A 24,685-nucleotide genomic window follows, 5' to 3' on the forward strand; every position below is an offset into this window, starting at 1 on the left:
CATAGTAATGTTTCAATTTATTTGATAGAAAGTCGCTTCAAAAATATGATTAACTATATACATTATTATATATGCTGTACATACAATTACATATACAAAATATACATAATAGCAAACATTCTTCTGTTACATTTTATAGATGGTAGTTAATAGCATGAGATAGAACTAACATATTTCATACCTGCTTTCATCCTGATCCTATCTACAAGGAATTACTAGGTGAGAGATGAAAAAGGATAGCAAATCACTTAATTTGTACCCCAGCCCACACAAAAGTCTTCTCCACAGTGCCTCGCTCTAGAACAGTTAGATGTGCAGCACTTCCCTTCAGGGGTATTTGGCTGATAACCTTATTTTCAGATTTTTTTTCAGTGTTCACCCTAATATTATTTCTATAATAATATTAGGGTATAACTCAGATGTCCTGAAATCCTCCTTAAATCAAGCTAGATTTCTTTAACTTGATGTCATTTCATTTTTCCAATCTGATTCATTAGTTGCTTGTTTGCTGTGTTTGAAATAGATTCAGCTAATAGTACTCTGTTCTGGGAGGAGTACACTCAAACAGGAAAGCTATAGTCCCAAGCGTTCTCTCCTTCCCGTGTCAGCACACCGTAAACCTGAAATCAGTCAGCAAGGAAAAAAATCACAGAACCATAGAATATACTGAGTTGGAAGGGACCCATCAGGATCATTGAGCCAAACTCCTGGCCCTGTGCAGGACACCCCAAGAGTCACCATATACCCGAGAGCATTGTCGAAACACTTCTTGAACTCAGACAGGCTTGGTGCTGTGACCACTTCCCTGGGGAACCTGTATCTTCCCCTCCTCCTCCTTAGGCTATTATAGGGTTTGTGTGACTGCCAGCTGCTTCCTGGGAGATGCACTGTCAGATCTCAAGGGGAACTGCCCAGATACTGGGATTTTTCTGGTACCACGAGGAATATTCTGCCTGTCCACCCTTTCTCTAAGCAAGGGGTAGCATACCAAAATCAAACCACAGGAAGTAGAAGCTGGCAACTCTGCCCTTAACATTAGTTGCTTCTAATGAAGTGTCCTCTATTTCCCAACTGGAGGGACCAGGCATCCTTATCCTATGGACCTGATGGTCAGGGAAGAACAGAGAGCAAGAGCTACTGAACCAGCAGCAGAATCCCTGCAAGGGAATGGCTTCCACAACTAAACAAGCTTTCCTGGAGGACTCTTCCCTGAGCTACAAGGGAACATGGCTTCTTCCATTGCCTGTCCTACTTTGAGAGGTTAAAAATTAGCTGCTTCTTTCCTGTGGATATATTGAAAGTTGTAGTTTCATCGCCCTAAGAAAGTTTTTTTCCAAGTTAGTAGCATCCTTAAACATCTATTTTATTTCTTCTTTTCTGCTCACATGGCCCTGTGCTTTCTACTCCTGTGCAGGCCACAGTCTTCATTTCACTAGGAAATATATCTATTTTCTCTCCATATCACTATATCTTTTTTGCATTAATATACAATAGCTTTCTTTGATCGGTTAAACAGTTTTCCCTCAGCTGTCAAGGTGAAAACAAGGGAATTATGGTTCCTCATATATATTCTTTTGGTAGTACTTTAAATAATGTTCTTTTCTAACTAAGGGGAACTCTACTTGAATTCTTCAGTAAAAGTTTGTTTTTTGAATTACTGCATAACATGCATATATCTTATAATATCTTAAATCCAAAGATATTAATATGGCTTCATTTTTATTCTAGACTATGGGATTTTCATTTGTTTTGAGAAAAAAGTTCTCAGGCTTCTATCTCTGTCCACTGTTGGATACTACCATATATCTAGTACAATTTAGATATTATTTATTTTTTTATTTTATACTAGTTCTTAATCTCCGTTGAGCACGTGAGCTGGAATGAAACACCTGCCTGTTATTCCTTGTCTGAATTCCTGAGATCCTGTCCACAACCCTGGCTGGGAGAGGGCGCTGGTGAGCTGCTGGCGAGTTGAGACTCTACCTTAGACGAAGTGGGTTTGGGACGCTCCTGCTGACCTTCCGGGGTGGGAGGTGGAGGAGTCAGGCAGCTGTCACTTTGCTGAAGTTGTGCATTAGCAGCTGGTGAATCATCATCCTGCTGGTCTTGTGTACTAGGAGGAACAGCCGAAGAGATGATGCCCTGAGAAGCAGCTGTTGAAGCACTGTTGAGATAATTTATAACTAAGTTTGAGATTTTACCATTAAATGTGCAATTAGTACTGTTCTTAGTTTCCAAGCTGCAGAGGTTGTTTATTAGCTAGTTAAATAGTTTTCTTCATTCACATTCCCTTTTTCCTTGTTTCACCTCAGCTTCATGGATCTGAGATTGAAACTTGTCTGTCTCATTGGATTTGACTCCAGATTTCTTGTCTTCAATCATAATTGTACTCTGGGGAAAGGCGGAGGACGAAGAAATAGCAGCAAGGAAGGATATAAAAGCTGCAGTATCACCAGTTTTTAAAGTTAGTAACTTGTGTGTGTAAGTGGTTACTAAAGGTACTGTACAACAGAATTTTCTCTACCCCCCTCTGTATTTCATTGCTGGAAGGTGGACTGAAGGAGTAACAGAGATTCTGAGCACTTTTAAATTGTCTTACTTTTCTTACAGGGAATATGTGTGTCATCTGAGCTAAAGGAATCACCAAGTTGTCTTAATTACTTACATGGTGCTTAACTGCTTTGACAGTGAGGGAATGCTTAACAGATATAAAAAAAATCCATTATAAATGCATCAGTTCAAAAGACACTATTCAGGCAATATCTGAATTGGTTACAATGGATGTTGGACTGGATTTTACATAAGCACTGATCAATAACAGACACAAAGGCATTTTTAAAATACCAAGTTTAAATTGGAAGGTCTATATGCAGTATTAAATAACAACCCAGAATTGTTTTAGTATAGTCAAGGTCCTCCTATCAAGGCTTCAGGAATACCGTGTACACTAAAGACTCAGGAATTAGCAAAATTTATGGATCCATCTGATGAAGATAAAGATTTAAAATATTTGAGATTTTAATACTTTCAAAGAAGACAAAATCTGTGATTTTGTGCTGTTATTTTTCCTGCTTGTGTTAAGGACAAAGAAAAATACTGCAGTGAATCATTGCATACTGGACGTTACAAATACACAGGACCTTTGATTTACAAAGTGTTCTCATCTCTAGGAGAAAAGCATTAACATAGTAAACTTTATTTTTGCCAGGCTGGTGCATTTGTTTATTGTTTCCAGATGGAAAAACCTGTGCATGCGGATTTTTCTAACAGATATTCTGTAAGTATTTCTCAAGTAATAATTCACAGACCACTGGTGGTCCATGGAGTACTACCAGGTGGCTTAGGAAGGAATTTTAGAAGCAAAGCACTGCTACTTTTCAAACATTTGTGTCACAACATAGTCAAATGTCTTGGGGGGGTTTTATTGTTGTTGGGTTTTTTTGTTTTGTTTTGTTGTGTTGGTTTTTTCTTATGAAGTGTCTTACAGTTGCAAATACAGATTTTAAAAACATGCAGGAGGTAAGTGAACCAGGAAGAAGAAAAATGTTAGTTCACTATAAAAAGTCTAAGTAAGCACAAATCTCTTTTCCCTGTCACCGTATTTTAATCTCTTGTCCTGTTCATTGCTCATTTCTTACCGTGTTCCTGAGGAGAGGCTGAGGCAGCCGGGCCTGTTTAGCCTCAAGAAGGCTCAAGCTGATCTTACCTATGTGCACTAATGTCTGATGGGAGAGTAAAGGAGATGGAGGCTCTTCTCAGTAGTGCCCAGTGGGAGAACCAGAGGCAATGGGCAGAAATGGAAACACAGGAGGTCCTGTCTGAACACCAGCAAACACCATGAGGGGCGCGGAGCAGTGGCACAGGGCGCCCAGAGAGGTGGTGGAGTCTCCCTCTTTGCAGATACTCAACTGAACTGCACATGGCCCTGAGCAACCTGGTCTAGGTGACCCTGCCTGGAGCAGCAGGGGCTGGACTAGCCAACCTACAGAGGTCCCTTCCAGCTCAACCATTCTGTGATATGTACATTTGGTGTATGTGGAAACAGCATGGTGCAAATGGCTGACTTGACCGACCATAGGCATGAGTTTGGTAATTTTATATTAGTTTCATTCGCAAGGCAAAAATGCCCATAATATGTAAGATGTTATTTAATAATTCCTCTGACCCAATAATTAGACTCTTTTGGCAGTAAAGGATTGCCAGCTTAGCTCTCCTACAGTACTCTTACAAATATGTACCAAAGAGGTGTGATTTTCCTTATATTCACTTGTGGGTTAACTGGGGCACAACAGGTGACATGAAAATGGAATTGACTGCTCTCTGGTGAGCCAGAGAATAATAAGAAAGGTAAATAATGCCAAATCTAAAATAGACATAGTGAGCAAAGCAACTCCATTTGTTTACTTCTGTATTCTCTTCCTGTAATTTAATAGTCTTGTGCTGCTTTGTCTGGAACCAATAACTATTTTTGTGCAGTAATGTTAAGCTGCACTGCTTCTGTACAATGTAATTTTTGTACAAGGTTATGGAAGTATTTACTGACTTGGTAGTGCATATACCAAGTAGGTAAATATGCATTGTCATCTGAATTTTAAGACTGCTTTTAGATTTTGTTACTATGAAGTAATATACAGAATTGCACATTGCAGGCATTTTTTTATTTGACTTACCAAAAGCTATGTTTCTGAAAAGCACCTGAGTTAAGATCTTTGCTTAAAATTGGCTTCTTGGTGCAATTGTTTAGTTTTTGTCCCATCATTCGCCTTATTAAAGCATCATCTGTGTTTGGAAACAACTGTTTTGTGATTCCTGCAAAATAAAGAGATGATATATATATGGAGCCTCCAAATCAGGGAAACAAGAGATGTGTGATCTAAAATATTTTTCTTGCATCTTTTAAAGTTCCAGCTACTTCAGCTTCCACTCTAGTTACTTCACTGTCTTTACAAACTCCTTCACAGATTTTGCACATGCTAGCTCCTGTTTTTCTTTGTGCCTTCCATATTGGTGTGCCTGCTCTTGGCAGACTCAAAAGGAACTACAGGGCCACAAGGGCTTCTGTAGTGAGTTATTTCTGCTTGCTAATCCTCTGTCCTTATGTTCTGTTCTTGATCAGAGTCCTTTTCCTATCCTCGTCAGTCCTTATGCCTCTGAATCTTACTTTTCTTTTCCTCAGTAATTTTCATTTGCAGGTGATGCCACTTTTTCTAAAAAATTCCCTTCTGTTTTGCCTGGCTACATTTTTTGAATGCAACAGTAACAGGACTCAACATGAGGAATGCGATTCCTGCTCCATTATTTTCCATCATCTTCCCTCCCCTTTCATTTCATTTTATTTTGAAGTCCTACAATTTCCATCTTCTTTAAATAATCTGATCTACTAACTCATTTTCTACAGTCCTAGAACTCCCAAGCTTCCTTCTGATTTTTCTTTTTCTCTTGTATAATGTTGACACTTTTCTGTTGAAATTCCAGAGTATTCTCTTCTACCTTAACAAAGTTCTCTGATTTCTCTATAGGCTTTGTCACTGAATTCTCCACAACATGCTGTATTCTGTGTCCTCATTACCTTCTCTGCTTCCCTTTTCAGTTTTGCCTAGACACTAGTAGGATTTAGAATCATAAAATCATTTAGGTTGAAAAAGATTATTAAGATTGAAATCAACCATTTTTCTCATCCCATTAAATCTTTTTCATTTTTCTTATATGCCATTCTGAAACTGTCTCATCTTACTGCCTCTAAATATATTTTTACCATCCTACACACTGTTTCCTTTTATCTCTCTCGATTTTGGGCCTTTTTCTCTAACAAGGTTCTTAAGGAAAAAATATTTTTGCAACTGATAACTTTTGAAACTGCTGGCTAACTTCAACAAAACTGTACTGAGGTGAAGGAACGGGAGCTAAGCTGAGAAGGGAACCAAGAGAACTGCAGAAGTCCAAGGGAATGGCAATGGGGGAGGGATTATAGTACAGGAATTAAGGCTATATTGTTCTAGTATTTAGTTACAGGTGTGAATCCAATGAAAATTTGGCTTCATATGCTCACAAAATACTGTTTTCTTTAAAGCTGGTACTTCCATCTGAAATTGTTTTCTGTCCTATGCACCAAATATTTTCTGCCTTAAACCTCAGCATAAACCAAATTTTGTTTGCTTCTCTGATCACTATTTCTGTCTCCTATACAGTCTCATTTTGCCTCTAGTGCTATTTAAAATGTCAGAATTCATAACATTCACTAAACTCCAGAACACAGTAGACATAATTTTAAATTTGATCCAAATGTGTCCTCTTTCTGCCTTCCCTTATCTGTTATCATCACACTCAAAGTTAACCTGATGCCTCAGGATTTTAGCTTTTATATATTTCATATCCTGTAATTCTTTAGTGTATAATTCTAAACTCCATATACAGTGTTAGCTACTCTTCTCCCATTTTGGTCAGACAAAACAATTCCTCTCTAGGCCTAAAACTCAAGGACACCGTACTGTCTCAGGCCACGAGAAATGTAAACAATAGTGAGTTGGGGGAGAGCAAACTTGGAGTAAATGACTTCATTACCTAAAGCTGTAACTGGAGGATTAACCCCAATATGCAAATGGACCAAACTTATAAATGTATGAAAACCCATGACCCCCTCATCCGTTTTGGGTGTAGGCCCTGGGGGCTTTGACTGCCCTGTTGTACCTGAAGGCCCTTCAATAAATATAACCACTTTTATTCTCTTAATTTTGTCTAGCTTCAGTTTTTAGGTAGTTCCACCAAGGCACCAACCTTGCAAGGGCTAAAATATTTACACTATCACTGTGCCTGAGCAGTCACCTAAATAAAACCCACAGAATTCATGCAATAGAAATACTACTGCTTAGCATTTCACTGGCAGTAATTTTAACAGATGGTTCAAAAAAACATGTAGCTGAAGAAGGAAATAGGAAACAGCTCATCACCTGAGTAGACCAGCTGTTAAGCATGACAGCCCCTCCCTTGGAGAAAGCCCCCTGTCAAGTCAGAGTCACATTGAGTAATGTTAACAAGTCATCACCTATGATTTCCTGAACTTCATTCTGATTCATAGCTGGTTTTGCCGCTTTATCCTTTGAAGAGGAGGACTTTGCACCTGTCAGGCTGTGTGTAGCCATGTATTCATGTGTATAAAGTGCTTGCATCAAGTCATTTATAAATTTTTGAGGTTTGCTCTTGTTACAAAGTGCAATCTGCCACTTTTCGATCTTGAACTGGAAAACAAAATTGGTCATAGGCATAACTATTGCAGTTTTCTAGAAATATTAAATAGTATTACCACTGAAATATCTTTTTTATTTTCTATTTTTAAACCACAATTTCAAAAGTAATCTCTGCAAACGGTGTGCTTGAGATAACACCACACTTGCATACCACTCAGCATTTGGGACTATACACACAGATTGATTGTTTTCCAGAAGGAAGTGTGGGGCACACTAAGGACCCCATGCATCCTAGCAAACCCTTCACCAGGCAATCCTTATTACTCACTAGTGGAGACAGGACATGTTCAGACACAGCAAAATCCTTCTGCTTGCACTCCATGCAGGCTGGCTGTGGTCCAGTTCTGGCATGGTTTCTGTACCGCCTTGGTAGCAGGGCACTATGCCCAAGCTAATATTCCTGCCTCCGAGCAGACATGCCCTAAGAACTGTGACATCTGCTCCTGGGCTTTGAGAGTGGCTTCTGCATGCAGCAGCGGTACAGCCTAAGAATTTGAACTCTCCTAATAGGCAATTTTGAGCTACCTCTATGAAGTAAGGCAGGTTGCTTAGAAAATGAGCTCTTTTTATTTCTTTGAAGATGTTAGGTCAAATTTTGTGTATTGCAATATGCAGTCAAAACATACCTTGATAATTCTTAACAGACTTCTTCGGATTTTAGCACCCCATGACAACACACAAGAATGATTTGCATGGATTAGCATGAACTGGTGCATAATAATGTTTATGTAAATTGTGAATGCAGAAGCTAGAATCATTCTTTTGGTTGTGCCTTCATTTTTTTCATTTACAGCCTCTGTGCCTTAGATTTCTCAATCATGTTCTGTTATAATTGCAGATAATAGGGGAACTTCTTTACTCAGTATCTCTGTACACATGTATTTCTACTTAACTGCTGGCCAGTGTCTGGAACAGAAGCAGAAACACACCAGCCTCCAATTACAAATCAACAGTTTGAACAGACTGCTGGTATTCTTCTTAGATTATCTTTGAAATACTACTGTTCCCCTTTGGCATCCAAACCATTAGGCTGGAAGTTATCCCTGGATCTTGGTATTTTCTTCATGCATCCACATTCTGCCCTTAGCCACAGATATGCAAGGTCACTGAAATTAAAGTGAATTTGAGAGTGTACAGGACACTGAATGAAACCTAATGCTTCTCATGGAAAGAGCATTCTGCACAAAAGGAGCTCATTAGTCATGTTATCAATGCAATTATGACAAATTATTTTACTGAAGCTGATTTTTTATATTATGCTATAGCAGTAAAGTTTATAATGTATAAAGTTTTATGCCTGAAATTGCCTTTTAACTGACCTGTTTTTCAGTCTGTTGGTCCTCATCTTCCACATTCAAAGTTACTGGTGAGCTGGAGTTACTATGCATAGCTGCATAGGAATCTGCTAATGGATTGTGAGATGCCTTCCAAACAGCATGTGGATGCAGACTGGACGTAGATGACGTCACTCCCCCTTTGAGCAGTGCTTCAGCCATCCCTACCAGTTCCTCAAAATGAGTGACTGCCTGTGGCAACACTGAAATCAGATGAAAAGAGAGGGGTAAAATAGTATTTGAAGCTTTCAGACTCCACTTACATAAGCAGGTATATTTTTGCAATTAGATTCCTTCATAATGAGAAAGACTCAAAGTAGTCAGCAAAGACATTTCAATATACCTTTTTCCTCTTCTCTCAAAGGTTTTCCTGCTATTCTGTTGTGCTCACCCATGAAGATCTGGCCTCAGTTTCTAGAATAGATCAGTTCAGTGCAAGGCTAAGAGGAACTATTTGTTTATACCCATCATGGCACAAACCAGACTATTTTTCTTTTTACAATCTCAAAATCTCTACAAGTCCACAAGCCTATTGCATATGGGCTAAGTGATGTCTGATTTTTTTTCTTCATAGAAGTTACACAGACTGCAGAAGCTTTTCCCTTTTTTTAATCTATAGAGGATATGTTTTAAATAATCTTTCCTCAAAGTAATATTTTCAAATATAAACTTTTATTTCATCCATTAAGAAGAATCAATGCAGAGCAAAAAGGATGCAAGAGATGACATATCAGCAGGATACAGAATATTAAATTACAAAAAATACTGTAAAAGACTAATCCAATTGCTCAAGATGCAAGGAAAATGGACTTACATGTGTGAGAAAAGTTGTTAGATGCTGAGAAAAGGTTTACAAATAATATTTTAAAAAGTGGAGATGAATGATTCAAATCAAGATGAATAACATAAGAAATGCAGTCAAATGGGCAATGACTCTGGTAAACAGTTGCTAAATCATCTAACAATAAAAAAAAACAGATACCAGACTGTCTAGGGATGGTATGGTGTAGCTGGCAAGGGAAGGAGTAAATCCTCTTTAAACCTTATTCATTCACTAACAGTTTGAAATTTTGGATTCAGTTTCGGCTGCCTCAGAGTAAGGGACAGGGACAAGTGAGAGGCTCTTCAGAGGTGATCACTAAGACATGAAGGATTCATTTATAAAAGAACAAAATATTTCATCCCTGGGAAAGAATTAAATTTGGTGCACCTGAAACTAACTCAGATTATCAGTAATGAGGAATCACCAAAGTAATTAGAAATTAAGTAATTTCAGAATAAATAAAATATCAATTGATCAAGAAAGACTGCTAGTAAATATGGTTAGTTGGACTGGTCAGTGAAGTATTTGAGCTTAGCCAATGGTTACACAGCATACAGAAAGGTTCTCTTGGGAACAACTGGCAGGATTAGACAGATTTCTTCATTTCTAACTCTATGATTGCATGGCTTCTGTGTAAGACAGTAAGTGCTGCTGGAATTAAATGCTGCCATGTATCACAGACTTTGATGCTAATGGTAGGCCTTGATCATGTCAGGTGCTTGAGCATCCATAATTCCCATCCAAATGGCCTCTTTATAAATCAAGCTTTTCCTGACCTTCAGGCTTTCCTCTTCATCAAAATACTCCCAATTTTACCTTGAAGCATCACCAGAGACTGCCTTAGGCGGCAGTTTTCTCTCATGGTATCTGTCAGCTTCCTCTTGAGACTTTTAATTTTGGCACATAGTTCTACCTTGGAGAGTTGAAATAAAGGCTCTTCATCATCACTGCTACTTTCACTATATAGAAAGTTGCTTCCTGAATATGGTTCTCTCTGAAAAAAAAACCCCCAAGCAACTGTGATATCTACAGCAACAACAACATAAAATCAGAGCATCAAAACTAACATTAAAATATCTGGCTAAATCCAAAAATTGCCTTGTATAAACAGACTCAGTGCATTTTAATAAAAGCTGTTACCAAACATAGCTATTACTATTCCTATAAAAATTAAAAATGAAAGATCAGTGTAATATATAACTGTTAGGTGATATGTAACCTTTGTCTCTGTTCTCTATTCATCAGTTTTCCAAAGTAGCATCTTTTAGAACTGTTAGCTTCACTATGGCAAAACTCCTATGCCCCCCTCAAAAATACATTTAAGATTGCTTCTGCTTAATACATTAAAATTGATGAAAATGGATGATTACCTGTTTGTTAATTAACGATGTTTCAAGCTGACTCAGGATGTTGGCAGGAGCAGATGCCTGCAATGATTTCTTTCTTTTTACATGTTTTACCATCTTCCCCTGTAAACAAGTGCATAATGTACCTTTGCATTCCTATAGAGCCTTTCATTACAGTATTTCATAATATACCATAAATTTTTATCCACTGTGCACTTGATATTCTTGGTTAGTATTTTTAAAAAATGTATTTGTAACTTTGTTGACTTTTATGTTTTCCTTGCCTATATTTTGTCACTGCAGATCTCAGCAAAACGCACACCTCAGAATACCTGGTCCCTTCCCTTTTTTGTGCACTAGTCAGATTTCTGTCTTATGGGGGAAAATGCAATGGAGCTACAGAGCACCAAAGCCTTGAATAACACTCGTCTCTTGACATAGAAAAGGACAAAATCCATTGGCCTAAATAATTGCTCTGACAGCTTATTGTGCTGAGGTACCATGTGAAGGCTGCCTGTATTCCTACCTTTACTATACATCTTTTAATAGTGTGTTGTATCATTAAGAATCAATAGTTACAGTGTGTTTCATTCCTTTACAGACCTACCAATATCAGGCACATAAAGACAAAAACTCACTTTTTCTTTATCCAAGTCACTGTCCTCACTTTCTGAGAATATCATTTCTATCCTCTTCCTCTTGCCTTTTCCAAGGACTTGTATTTTTGTAATTTCATCTGCTCGTAATATCTTTTGCATCATTTCCACCAGCTCTTGGGGGTCATCTGAAGTGATGGAAAGGAAAAAGGCCAAAGCACAGACAATCAGGCAACTATACCTTAAAAGCAGATTTCATATCAGACAAGTGTTCTGTAACTGCACTCACCACTCATGTACACAACTTTCACCAGGTGCTTTTCTGTCTTTCTTTCTCCCACAGGCCAGTTAACTAGTACATGCTCATTAGGTTTCAGAAGTCTTTCTAGTTCATTGTCATCACAGGGAAGGTCCTGTATCCATGAAGTCTCTCCAATTTGCAGTGAATTATCATTTACAAAATCAAACAGTGTGAATTTTTTCATTGTTAAGTGGCTTTCTTGTCACACAGACGCTTCCTAAAGGACATCATAGGAAAAATAGCATTTACTGTGTCATGCCACAGGCATGTTACAACACTTTAAAAAGCCCCAAACAACCCTCCTTTTGCTGGATATTGGTAGTTACCTTGTATGGAAATATCCTAAGAAAGTGAAAACTAGCCAAGCAGCGAGTTGTGTCCCCCTTGAAGGGTGGGAGATGGTCTGTTTAATACCTGTACATCAGAGAGTTGTCTCCAAAACTATGCACAGAAAACAGCTTTCACTCACAGAGTCCTGGCTCCCATATTAATTTTATGTTCAATCTATCTCTGGCTGGGATCTCTACTACTACTTCATTTGTCTCAATAAAAATTTTAGTCTAGCCTCTGACTAAAAGATACAGGTGTGATAAAATATTTCCCTAGAATGAAGGAAAGTACGAGCTATGCATGCTATTAAGAGGGATGGATGATTATCATCTCATGGGCAGGAAGACAATTGTAGCCACAGAAAACCAACCCAGAACTACCCAGGACAACTGAGTGGGTGAGGTATGACACATCCTGGCAGTGGAAAACTTGATGTACAAAAGAAATGACAGGCTAAGGACTGGAAGAGAGCCGGGCTGCTTCATGAGGAATAACAGCAACAAGGAGAACCCAAACCCAAATATACAGCTAAATAATTTGCTTCATAAAACAATACTTTTAAAGCAATGGGCCATTCTGGGCTTTTTAAAGCACTGAGGTTCTATACTTCAGTATAGATCTTCTCTATACAGGAGAAGGGAACAAGTCATACTTTGAGCTTTATTTTCCCAATTAGGCAGATAGCCTTTCATGAAAGTGTAAACTCTACTGGAAATGTAACCAGTTCATTTAAGTGTTGCCATTATACTCAGAGAAGATATTTTCTACTTAAAAATTATTAAATCAATACATAGAAAATCTGATTTTGTCAAACCTGAATCTTCTTTCCAGCAAACATATGGTCAATTCATGAAGGTGGAATACTTTCACAGAGCTGAAAACTCATGAATTCCTAGATGTGACAGTGTGATTTGCGATTTACTTAGCCTCAATCAGTCAAAAGCAAATTTAGTGCCTCATGCAGAGGCTGTCAAAAAGGTAACTCAGAGCTAGAAAAGGGGAATTACATGGGGCTATTATGTCAAAGTGAGAATATCTGGCTGCAGTGCTCTGAGAAGTAATGTCAATTTGTTTGCAGAAGCCCAGTTTGCCACTATTCCACATGTCTGTGCTATGCCTCAAGAGAGCTAGCTTTCCATACAGGGGTGAACTTGTTAATTTGTAAGAGACAACTGCAGTCTTGTCAACATGTTTACTGATACAATGCAGCAAGCAGCATAAGAAATCACCATTGAAAGGAGGGTTAAATCACATTTTTATGCTGGATGTGTTGGGTGTGATAGCAGTAGGACTGTTAAGTATTACCTCACTGGAGAAAGGAGACTATGTTTGCAAGAATTGACATTACTTTTCTTGAAAGATCAGAAAACATCCATTCCATGCAAATTCTGGAAGAGGAAGCAGCCTGCATAACTCTGCCTAGCCTGACTCACCAGAGGCCTCATTCTGCCACTGATCCATGCTGGATGGATCCTCATACCACAGACAAGGATCATTCAAATGAATAAACATATAGACAAAGCAGAATGCAAAGGAACCAAAGTTTCAGCACTGACCTCACTATGGACAGGTGAGGTCCAAAATGGAACGGCATGTTTGTCTGCACAACAAAATACCAGATTTAAAACAGGTGGTGTATGCAATCACATTGGGCATCAGTATTCTTCCTTCTTTTTCAAAATGCTTTTGAGTATATACTTCACTCAGCTTAACATTTCTCATCTGGCTCGAATCTGCCTCTGGTCAACTCAGCACAGCAATCTCCACCACCCGGTTCTTTGATTCTCAAATGAAGCACTTTGATATTTCCCCCCTTGACCTTGGCAGCTGTGAGCTATTTCTTTACCCTCCTAAAAGCCCACATAAGAACAACAGAATTGCAGCAAAGTTAGAGCTGCCAGTGTGCTAAGAATAGCAACTGACTGATTGACTTTTATATATTTTTTTAATATTTCCCTGCAGTCCTCTAATAGTTTGTCTTTTGTCTCTCACTTTGTATTGAGACAAATATTCTCTGAGCCATGGGACATTCTTGTGGTCCGAACTTGTACAGGGTTAGCAAGCCAGCCCAGGATTTCCAGAGGTACACTGAATACACAGGCTGCTCACAGCATGCAGGGCAAGTGATGATTCCCCACAGCACTAGGGCTATTCACGTACACACTGTGCCAATACCATGCACATCAGTACCAAGCCCAACAGCTTTTGGAAGCTATCAGACTTGCCTCCATTGTCAAACAACTTAGTGGAGGCAATGGACATATGGACTTCTGGGTGTTCAGAGCCCATGGTGCCACTGGTAGACACTGTGAAGCACACGGACAACAAAATATCTCGCAGTCTTTACACCAGGCAAGCACCTGGATCCGTGAAAATCCATCCTGCCACTCTAAGCTAAGGACAATTTTTACCATGGTCATGGCGGGACTTGGAGCTCAGCAATTTATCTACATTATCTCTAAAGTTCTTCTGACAAGATTCTTGCCTGTGGTCAGAGGGTGTACTAATAAACAGCAAAACCAATTTCACTGAGGGCCTTAACAGCTGCCATATTCTCTCAGCATGCTGAGAGAAGGAATGTTGCTGCTGTTTATAAAGGGACCAAGGCAGAAAAGCAGTTGAGGAGCAGCAACAGCAACTGGCCAGGCCCCCTGTTCTCTGCTGCAGCTCTACTGGACATCAGCCCAGCTGCTTGTGCTATGGGTAAGATGATGAAATCATTACCTCACCAAATGAAAGTATAAAAGTGTAGCAGCTTATTGTTAGTATTTTTATGTTATGGAGCAGCTTCAGCTCCTGCAGTAGACATTAATCAAACTACGTCTTTTCACACAATTTATTGTGACAATCCATGGGCCCTGGGGATAACACCTAACTGTCTGCTGGCATCATCTCTAGCCAATGATTAAAGCAAATGGAAAGGTAGAACAAAATGTCACTAATAAGGGAGAGGAATACTGAAACACTTCACTTTCTGGAAGGGAAGTCCTGCAGTGTTTTCTCACCCTGACCTCCCACAGGAGTCAACGTGAACCTTGTCCAAGTCAGGACTGCTGGAGATGCTTCCCTCTAAAATTTGCCAAAACAGATCAAAGGCAAAATATAATGTATTGTCAGACAACAAAGTAACTTGGGCACTGGGATTAACCTTACCAAACTTTTACTGCCTTAAAAGTGAGAGGTTGTCTAGCCACGTTTGGCTCAGTCACTGCAGAAAGGGAGGTGATTCATCTCACCCTATGACACATGTCTAAAAGCCAGCAGATGACTTACTGTCTGGGAGAGCCTATTTCTCTCCACCAACTACTCAGTGACTACAGAGATGGTGTGTCTCCTTGCAGAAGCTTGCCTGGTCCAACCCATCTTGTAATAGCTTTTTCTGTTTTTGAATAGATTTTGAATAGTAGGATAGATTCCAGCAGACTAGCAGAAGCTATAGGGAACTGAAAGGATGGCATATGAAATCTGTTAACATGTATCTGGTTGTCTGTTTTAAATCTTTCTAACATAGTTCTGCAAGTCATCAAGTAAGATTTCTGACACTGAATGCTTTGTTCAGTGGTTTATTTGCAGGATACATTATCATTCACAGGCATTACCCTGTGTGCAGCTACTAACCACAGAGACAATTGTACGACCTCTGAAAGCCACCTATGCTTTGCAAGTTATTTAATTCTGGTATATACTCCCTTTGAAAACACTAATTACTGATTTGACAAATACTGACGTGCAAATTTATGATTTTTCACCATTCTAGGTCATTTGTAGAAGGGAAAAAAGAAAAAGGAAGGAGCCATACAATTTTAAAGTTCTGCAGAGTAAGCATTAATTGGACTCTTAATTTTTACAAACACCTCACATATTGCACAAATGCTATAAATTTGTACACATGATATTGTTACTAAGCAACACAAAAAGCCAGAACAAAACCAAACCAAAACAAAAGCACCCAAAAAAACCCCAGGCCACCAAAATCCACAAAGGTCACTTAAAGATATAGGTCACCCTTTGTCTGACAGTCTGTTCCATTCAGTCAGAGAACTGGCAGATGGCATGCTGAGATCATTATTTCTCTTTTTCTTTCAGTAAACACAGCGCAAAGTGTTACAAGTTTACAACATGAGATTGTATACCCACTTGATGGGTCTGATTCTGTTGGCTTAAAACAGGGTTTTGACACTGATTGCAGCAAATCAAGGAACTGTAGCACAGATCCATCATTATGGTAAATGGTCAGGCTTGCTACAGAGTTGCCTTAAGTCGGTGAAGAACTGATGAGACTGATTGAGAAAAAACATGAGAGACGTGCCCTTGCTTATCTTGTGCCTGGCTCGGGGGAGGCATAAGGACTGAACGATGCCAGGGGTGGAGGCCTTGCTCCTAGTGGCATCTCAGAGAAGCCCCAGAGGGAACCTGCATCTCTGTACAAGCCACGAGCCTCCTCTCCACTCAAAGACTTCTCCATGTACTCAAAGACTTTCTAGTAAAGGCTGTCTAGGTCAGACAGCCTTTACTGCCACCTCAGCAGGTGGAGGAGGACCAAAGTGTTTATTCTACCTTTTGTGTCAACTATAAATTCTGACTGAAAATAACCAAGACCCTCATTAAGCCCTACTTGCATATTAGCTTTCACATCCTAAGAATGCAAATGAAGAGAAATGAGAACATGCCTTACATGTACAATCATAACCATCAAAACCCCACCTACTACATAGAGGAAGGTGGGGTTTGGGGCAGTGAAAGAAAAAAAGAGAGAGGGGAAAGCACCTCTGCTTACTTGGGATCGGTTGATGGACTCTCTCTCCTGCTCCCCTGAAGGGATGCCTCTAGGTGAGCTTTGTGCCTCCAGTGCATTGTAAAGACCTGTGAATATTTTTATATCTCTATCTACCTATCACTGATAGATCTCTGTTACTATTACCTGCTGTAGTGACACATTGTAGTTAGTGCAGTCCTATCACCAGCAATCCTGAACCTGCTTTCCTGTTACTTCAGGAAAGGGTACTTTTTGTGAATCTGGATTGTGAAAGTTTTTATTGAACTCAGATCTATAGTACTGAACTGGTAAACTGCACTATTTGCAAATCTGTGATCATGCATGTTCTTATTGAACTCAACCAGGCTGGTAATGCTGAATCAGTTCTAATCAGAAGCTAAGCCCAGCTGCACCCAACTCTTCTGATTTCTGAGGACCAGGCGGAATGCAAGGGGGTTTATTTTAGGCCAAAGGTCTATAGCCTTAATGCAACACATAATAAAGCTAGTATTTTATTATGTACTAACATTTTATATTATCTGCCCTCTGAGTTCAGCTTTCAATTTTTCCTTGGAAAAAAACCAAACCAAAACCCAATCTTAACTGGTCTTCCAATTAATCTACCTCATAAAAACTTATTTATTTCCAATTCAGCATGATAAGTGGTCGTGACAGATTTGGTTTGTGTTATTTAGACTGGCATTTTTCATTTAACTTGTCAGGATATTAAATACAATGTTGATGAAAAACTTGGGACTGCACTGAAGTCTCAAAATTTCCAATAGCAGGTATGATGGAAAACGTGACCATATTTAAATAAGTTATATGCCCTGTTGTGGGTTCTAATCTTTTTTACCTGCAACCAGTGTAAGATTTACTAATGAATTCAGTGGAATTAGGTGCTGTCAGAATACAGAAGTGTGCTACTGCTCAAAAGATTTGCAGTGCAATATCTTAGTCATTTCTGGAAAAGATGATTCAAAAGCACAAATATGCTGCCCTCAGCTGAGAAATACAGAGTACAGATTTTCCAGAATCATCAGTATCGCTATGTTCCAAATTCAGCTGGGAATCTGGGGGAGCATCTATCAGAACACTACTGCAACTCTTAAGACTATAAACACACAGGAATGATCCCACTTGTCTTCCACAGGAAGGATAGAATGATAAGATTTTAATCCTGATATTCAAGAGGTCACTTCCTCACTGCAGATCACTATCCTGGTGTGACTCGCTGTGAAATAACCTGAGATACTTTTCTAAGAAGTGATGCTATTCATGGTAAAGCAACATCTTTACCTTATTTACCCGGATGGCCTTGACCTTAAAGCCTCTGCAGCATTTACAACTGCCAGGATTACACAGAGAACTTGGTGCAAACCTCATACCACACTCTAAAATCTATTGAGTGACCCAAGGAATTCATGAAGCCATTCCTATTTGTCACAATAGTGCCCTCTTCCTAGGTTTTAGCAACCTAGGAATTCTATAAAACAATATTAATATCTAAATATGCCAAAGTCCTTTGTAGGACTGTGGCTTAAATCAAAAGCTTAAAGAAATCTATTAGAAAAGCTCAGATTTTTGCATCAAACTATTAATTTTATTTGTTAAATTGAGTGATAGGAAAGGCTGAATAATGACTTTTTAAGCAAGTATATTTACTATGTCTGGAAGTACAAAACTTTTGTTCTAACCAATAATTTATTCAATCAGTGAAACATGGCATTCATTTTAATGGATTTTAAGATAGCAAGGTAGCATTATTACTGGGTTTTCAGTATAGGATTCAGTTCTAGATTAAGATGCTTACATTTAGGTGTCACCGGTGCACCAGGTGCCTTAAGTTATTGCTGTAATCACTGGAGATACAGGGATCAATTTGGCTTTCTAAACAGGTGCCTAGCACCAGTGTTATTTGCTTGGCCTTCAGCTGCTACTCTAGAAGTACAACTCTCCCACAGGTCTTTTATCGCAACTGTCATCCTTTTGGAGATGTCTCAGCCTTGAGCAACTCCAACAGTCATATGAGTCAAGCCCCTACTGAACACAGTTAAAGCTTCCTGGAGATTCAGCTTTTTTCAAGTTCTGTAGGGTTCAGTTCAGTGGCCTAAAAAGAAATGCATGGCGCAATCTTAGATACCAAAAATTATTATGCCTGGCCTCCAACTGCCTCTTCTGATGGGCACAGACTTCACACAGGGCTTGGACCCTCTTTCAGGCTTATGATGGTGGTTACTAAATCCAGGCACCTCAAATGGCACTACACCCAAATTCAGGGAAATGCATTGTTCTCTGGGCCTTGATGATTTACCCGAGTTTAAATAGGAGCCTAGATATCTCATATGCCTATAAACCATGTGCATTTATTTATCTGTATTTTAATCCACATTCAGATTCACATTAAGGTAACAAGACACCAAATAAAATGCAGGAAGTTATCTTAATTCTACATGACAGATTAGTATCTTTATTAAATAGCTGTTTCACAGCTGACAGATGGAGAACTAATACTCACTTCAATTTGCTTGTTTGTAAATGCCATGCACAACAAAATGTATTAATATACAGACCAAGAAATAAAACTCTTTATTTGTTGAACTGGATGAAATACCTATGCTACAGGAGTTTGTATAATCACAAGAAAGCTCTTTCTTTGCAGGTTAATATACCCAAACACTTAGAAGCAATACGTAGCCTGGAAGGAGAAACAGCATGGCTCTGTCAAGTCATACACTTGGCTGTGCTCATTATGCCCTGGCTTGGGTAATCCAATGCAACCCATCTTAACAGCTCCCAAACTATAAACATTAAAGAACAGTGATGCATCACTTATTTTGTCTAGAGATGTTTATGGGATCATTAGAGGAAGTTTGACTGCATGTAAATCTGTGCTGAGGTGCCATAACTGTGCACTTGCTCCATGCAACAGCCCAAGCAGTCAAATAACCTTTTCCTAAAAGGCTGAAAAAATACTAGACATACTTTCCATATGCAACTAATGCACTTTCAAATTGGACTTATTCAAACAAACCCTCTGAAAACCAGATATGAGAGGTTAAAAGAGGATCTTACTCTTTTTATGAGGTAGTAGAAGTTGTATCTTTCATTCTACCCCAAAGCATTTCTCTTGGTGGCATTCTCCCTTCAACTCTTAAAAGCAAAGAAGTGAAATATTAGCTAGAAAATTCCAGGCTTGATTTTTGGTGAGTATTTAATAACTTAGCAGCATCTTTACTATCTCTTCTTATATGTCGTTACTGGCTCATAGGTGAGTGATCATAGATGAGAAGTCATGCCTGATTAATACTCAAAGTGTTTGCTCTTTTACTCCAAAGCTCTTCCCCAACTGCTCTGGTTTTGCAGCATTTTGGTAGATAGGAGAAAAAAAAAATCTGCAGTACTATTAAAAGGTCATGAACTAGAAAAAGAGATATATATATTGTCCTATTACTTCAGGGAATATTACTTCAACTAAGAGTAATTCTGCATGCACTTAAGAGAATTGACAGCAAGGCATCTTCCCTGCAAGGATAAAACCCACAAAACTTACTACCACTATTTTTTCCCTTCCTGTAAAATTAAATGTCTTTTTACTGGATGTAGTTCAACCTAACTTCATAAAGTAATATAACAGTGGAATGACCAGTGTTGTGTATCAGTTTGAAACAATCCTTAAACAACTTTCAATTATACAGTTAAAGTACTAATGAAGTGCAATTCCCTCTGGGATGTAAGGCCACATACAGATTGACAACTGCTACTTTAAACACTGCCAAAAATGAATACAGAGCAAATTTCAACCAAGGACAAAGGGGCACACTGCTGCTGTAACAAAAAAAAAAAAAAAAAAAGCCATAGGAGCTTCAGCAGTATATTCCCATCTAGGTTCAAGATCAGCCTCTCTGTCTACAAAGTCAATTTATGCCCACAGAATTCCTGCCAGCATTTTTCCAGCAACATTATGAGCTGTGAGTGTACAACTGTATGGCTCACTCTCCATTTGATTTTCATTCAGTCTAATAAGCAGAGAGAATTTAAATAAGCAAGTTGTTTGAGCTGATGAACCCACAAAATAAGGACAATTACCTCTAAATATATAAAGCTGACAAGAATTTGGTTTTACATGGTCACCTATGATACCTGCAGAAGGCAAAATGTTCCAGTCATGGAGGGGTTTAGTCTGTAGCACTGGAATCATAGAGTTTGGTCTTGGGTAAATCATACAACCTTTAAATTTATAGTTCACCTTTTCTTTTCAATGAACCAGAAATAATAATACAAATTTATCTAATTTCAAAGATATTGTGAGAATTAACTAATGCTAGCCATACAAAGCACTGTATAGAGTAAACAATTTAGCAAGTTTTGCAGAATGAAAATTTGCAATAACCATGCTGAATTTATAACATGTCCTTTCACATAACAGATTTCTTTTAAATGGGTTGCCTGTATCAAGCCAGAAAAATGTTGTTATTTCAACTGAAGAAAGTTTTTTATAAGGTTTAGTCATTTACCAGAAACTCTCACAACATTTCCTACGGTATGTTTAAGCTGCTAGGGTAGCACTGATGGCATCACATAACCTGTGAGTAGAATACTGAGGGGGAAAGTCAATTATTTCATCGAAAGATGTTGATAACACTCAGATACTATGATGTCTTCTGTATTTAGTTTGCTTGCCTCTTTGGTTTTGACTATATTTACTTTGGTTCTTGTTTGATGAGGAAAAATCCAAATATTTTGTTAGAAAGTATTAGATGATTGGAGAACCCTTCTAACCAGTTAAGTAGTCATTTTAGGCAGGATACTTTACTCAATTATAATTAATTAGTACAAACGCAGTCCTTAAAGCATACCAGTGAAAAGAGATGATCTTACCCTTTCACTCACTCAGCTACTCTTCTGAAATCATTTCATGTATCATCTCGTATTCTTATGTCCACATCACCAGATCCAGCATGTGACCTTTTTCCCTCAGCTCACTGATAAAGGGAGTCTTACACCTGCAAAATGAGGTCCAGAACACCTCAGTCTGCAGGAGCAGAGAGGTGCCTTCACAGAGCTGTGGAGTGCCCTTGAATCCCATGGCTCACACTGGGGGAGGTCAGCAGACCTCTGCAGATGTGGTTTCTCCACTCAAAATGCCATCATACTTTCTTTTTGCAATTTTTTTTTTGCCTTTCAGCCTAACCTATGGCATTCAACTAGAATTTTTAGTTTCTTTTAAAAAGTGTGGCTGAACATCACCTAAATTATCAAGGAATATGCACTGGCCCAGAGACTGTACTGGAATTCTGCAAGCAGGACAGGGGTAAGGCAAGAAATTATCTCCTCTTTCAGCCTTCCCGGGCAAGACTGCTAAGTCAGAACAGGCTATCATGAGAGACCAGCTCAAAGAATATTTGAGGTCAACATTGCCTTGTCTCCCTGCAGGAGGGCTGCTGCTGCTACAGCACATTCCCTGTTCAACTGTTACGCTAAACTGCAGGACTTTGACACTATTTCCATGTTGTTTCCCTACCTCACACAACTTGGGAGAATAGGTAAACTGTATTCAAGAGTAACTGCAACCACAGAAACATCCTCCTGTCCCTTTCCGTGTCCAAACATTTGCTGGTCACCTCTTCTCTGTGGGTTCTCTGAAGCAGAACTTTCCTTTTTGACCCCTCTGCCCAGGTAGTTATCACCACCTCCTCCCTCAGCATTGCTCAAGTGAAAGGCTGCTTCCCGCACTCTGGCCAAAAGCTTCAGCTCTGCCAGTGACTTTGTCACTGCTCTGTTTGCCTGTGATCCCCATCAAAACAAGCATCTGCAGTACACTACATCCCACCTGCTCACATCTCTGCAAAAGTGCAGCCACATTATGTGTACTCTGAAATGGCAGCAGGACCCCTTGCTTATTGCAGGATCAATAACTGCCTTCTTAGATTATAAAACACTTAATTCCACTTCCCAACAACTTCCGACCTCCCCTCCCATTCCACCCCCTGTTATCACACAGTCTCAAGCTTTGTTACCTTCTTTTACTTCTCCTCTGCAGTGGCTTCACCTCCGGGATTTCCCTTCTGAGGTCAAATCTCAGATGAGAGGTTTTGTTTTAACCTTCTCTCTTCATTTATTTTGTCTTCTCTGTTTATCATCCTTAAGATTTAGGAAAAGTTCCCTGAAAAACATTCTGTATAGAATCTTAGATTAAAAGTGTGATACACATAAAACTTCCCTTAAATTCTCTTTATTACTATTTGGGGGAAAAAAATCTACCCACATGTAATTTGCTTATTTTTAATGTGGATGAAATTCAGCAATTTAAACTTTATTCACTGTGGAAATAATATTTTAACCACACTACCATACCCTGCAGTATTTAACAAGCACAGAGCAGTAATGAATATAGGGAAAGCCAGAACAGCAGTTTGGTGCACATGTGAGACAGTTGGCTCAAAAGCCTGGAGCAGCAGCTCTCAGAAAAATCATGCATGTCAGCATTTCTTGTACTAAACTCTACTCTCTTTAGCATTTGAAAAAAAATTAAGCAGCTGTCACGAAACTTATTATATCCATTTGGAAAAACATTATCCTCAAGACACCAGTGAGCTCTAACTCTTAGAAGGGAAAAGCTATAAACCTTAAACTAAAAAGCTTTCACTAGAAATTTGTCTGTCAGACGATTTCTATGCACTGTTACCTGAGAACAATGTGAAAAGAACCATTCCGCCTCAGTTCTCTGTGATTTACCGTGCAGTCACTGCTGTGCTACTTTTACTCTATCATCCCATTCTGAAACAATAAATCAGTGGAGAGCTAAAGCTGTCAAAAAGTTTCCTGCTCTCACAGTATCCTGCAGCGTGGCACTGCAGAACGATGCCAGGAGATCACACCAATTTGCTTCATATTTCAGTGAGGTAATGTGGACGATTTGAATAATCTCCAGGTAATCTGCATTAAAACCATTTTACTGCAGTGTACTGCGGTATTAGGAAAGATTTCAATATTGCACCACGTGATGCAACACAACCTTACAGCATTTGGCAGTTTCTAGGCAGTGAGGGAAAGCTTTGAATCCACGGCTGCAATGTAGCAACTTTCCATTTTACAAAGTAACATGAGAGACTGTTTTGGATTACTCTGTTGGTGTATAGCTTGAAACGATACAAAAATCCTGGAATAAATTATTATAGACCTAACCCCCCCCTTTTTTTTTCTTTTTTTAAGGGTACAGGAAATTGTTACAATGTTATTAGCCCAGTAATAAATTAATTTTAATAATATAGAGATTATTTTCCTGTTTTTATTTAAGGTACACAGATAGATTTCCCTCTCTGCCTTTCCAGCTTGCATATTTTTTTAGTTTAACTTAAATTTACACATATGTTTTTCTGTACGTTCATGTCAGTCATATAAAGCAGTAACATTTCAATGTTTCTCCGATATTTACACAGAGATTTTGATTATTTCTATGAAGTTTCGGAAATGTCCTTCAGATTTATGTGCTCACATAAAAGGTGCACGAAAATCACATGAGTTTTGCCTTGAATGAACCTTTTCCCCCAGTAACACGAGTAAATGCAATATTGCAAAATGATACCTGGCTATATTTTCAGCAAATGATTTTTGTGTGTGTGTGTGTGTGTGTGTTTAGCAGCGTGAGGGAGTTTAGAACTGCATTTTCAAACACCTCAGAAAGAGTCTTTTAAAGTCTGGAGTATCACAGTAACAACCACAGAGGTAGCAACAGCGACATAGGTGAACTCTTGTCATCATCTGCATTAGCTACCTGCACACGGCAGGATTTTGATGCTGCCTGCGCTGCAGCAGCTGCGGCCCGGCGCTGAGCGAAGGGCACGGCGCTGACATTGGCTGCAGCGCGTTGCAGTTTCCTGCAGTGCGAGGGTCCCTGCAGGCGCTGCTCTGCACAGCCCCGGCGCGCAGACTGCCCCGTCCCGCCCGCACCC

At 39.1% G+C, this 24,685-nt stretch overlaps 1 protein-coding gene across 6 annotated transcripts in view; it reads right to left on the minus strand.

Moving 5' to 3' along the window:
* Positions 1 to 24,685, minus strand: part of BEND6 (BEN domain containing 6) — a 25,011-nt gene continuing 326 nt past the window's right edge. The window contains exons 2-11 of one of the 6 annotated variants that reach the window (XM_017739307.1): positions 22,751 to 22,908; positions 13,531 to 13,574; positions 11,633 to 11,861; positions 11,386 to 11,531; positions 10,772 to 10,870; positions 10,218 to 10,395; positions 8,564 to 8,781; positions 7,043 to 7,235; positions 4,671 to 4,809; positions 1 to 2,164 (exon numbers count right to left, since the gene is read on the minus strand). In XM_017739307.1, coding sequence (XP_017594796.1) covers positions 1,897 to 2,164; positions 4,671 to 4,809; positions 7,043 to 7,235; positions 8,564 to 8,781; positions 10,218 to 10,395; positions 10,772 to 10,870; positions 11,386 to 11,531; positions 11,633 to 11,828 — 1,437 coding nt within the window. In that variant the 5' untranslated portion in view covers positions 11,829 to 11,861; positions 13,531 to 13,574; positions 22,751 to 22,908 and the 3' untranslated portion in view covers positions 1 to 1,896. The other 5 variants (XM_008637663.2, XM_017739306.1, XM_017739310.1 and 2 more) reach the window with 5 other exon arrangements.

Source organism: Corvus brachyrhynchos, unplaced genomic scaffold (assembly GCF_000691975.1).
Source record: "Corvus brachyrhynchos isolate BGI_N302 unplaced genomic scaffold, ASM69197v1 scaffold136, whole genome shotgun sequence".
NCBI classification, from domain to species: Eukaryota; Metazoa; Chordata; class Aves; order Passeriformes; family Corvidae; genus Corvus; species Corvus brachyrhynchos.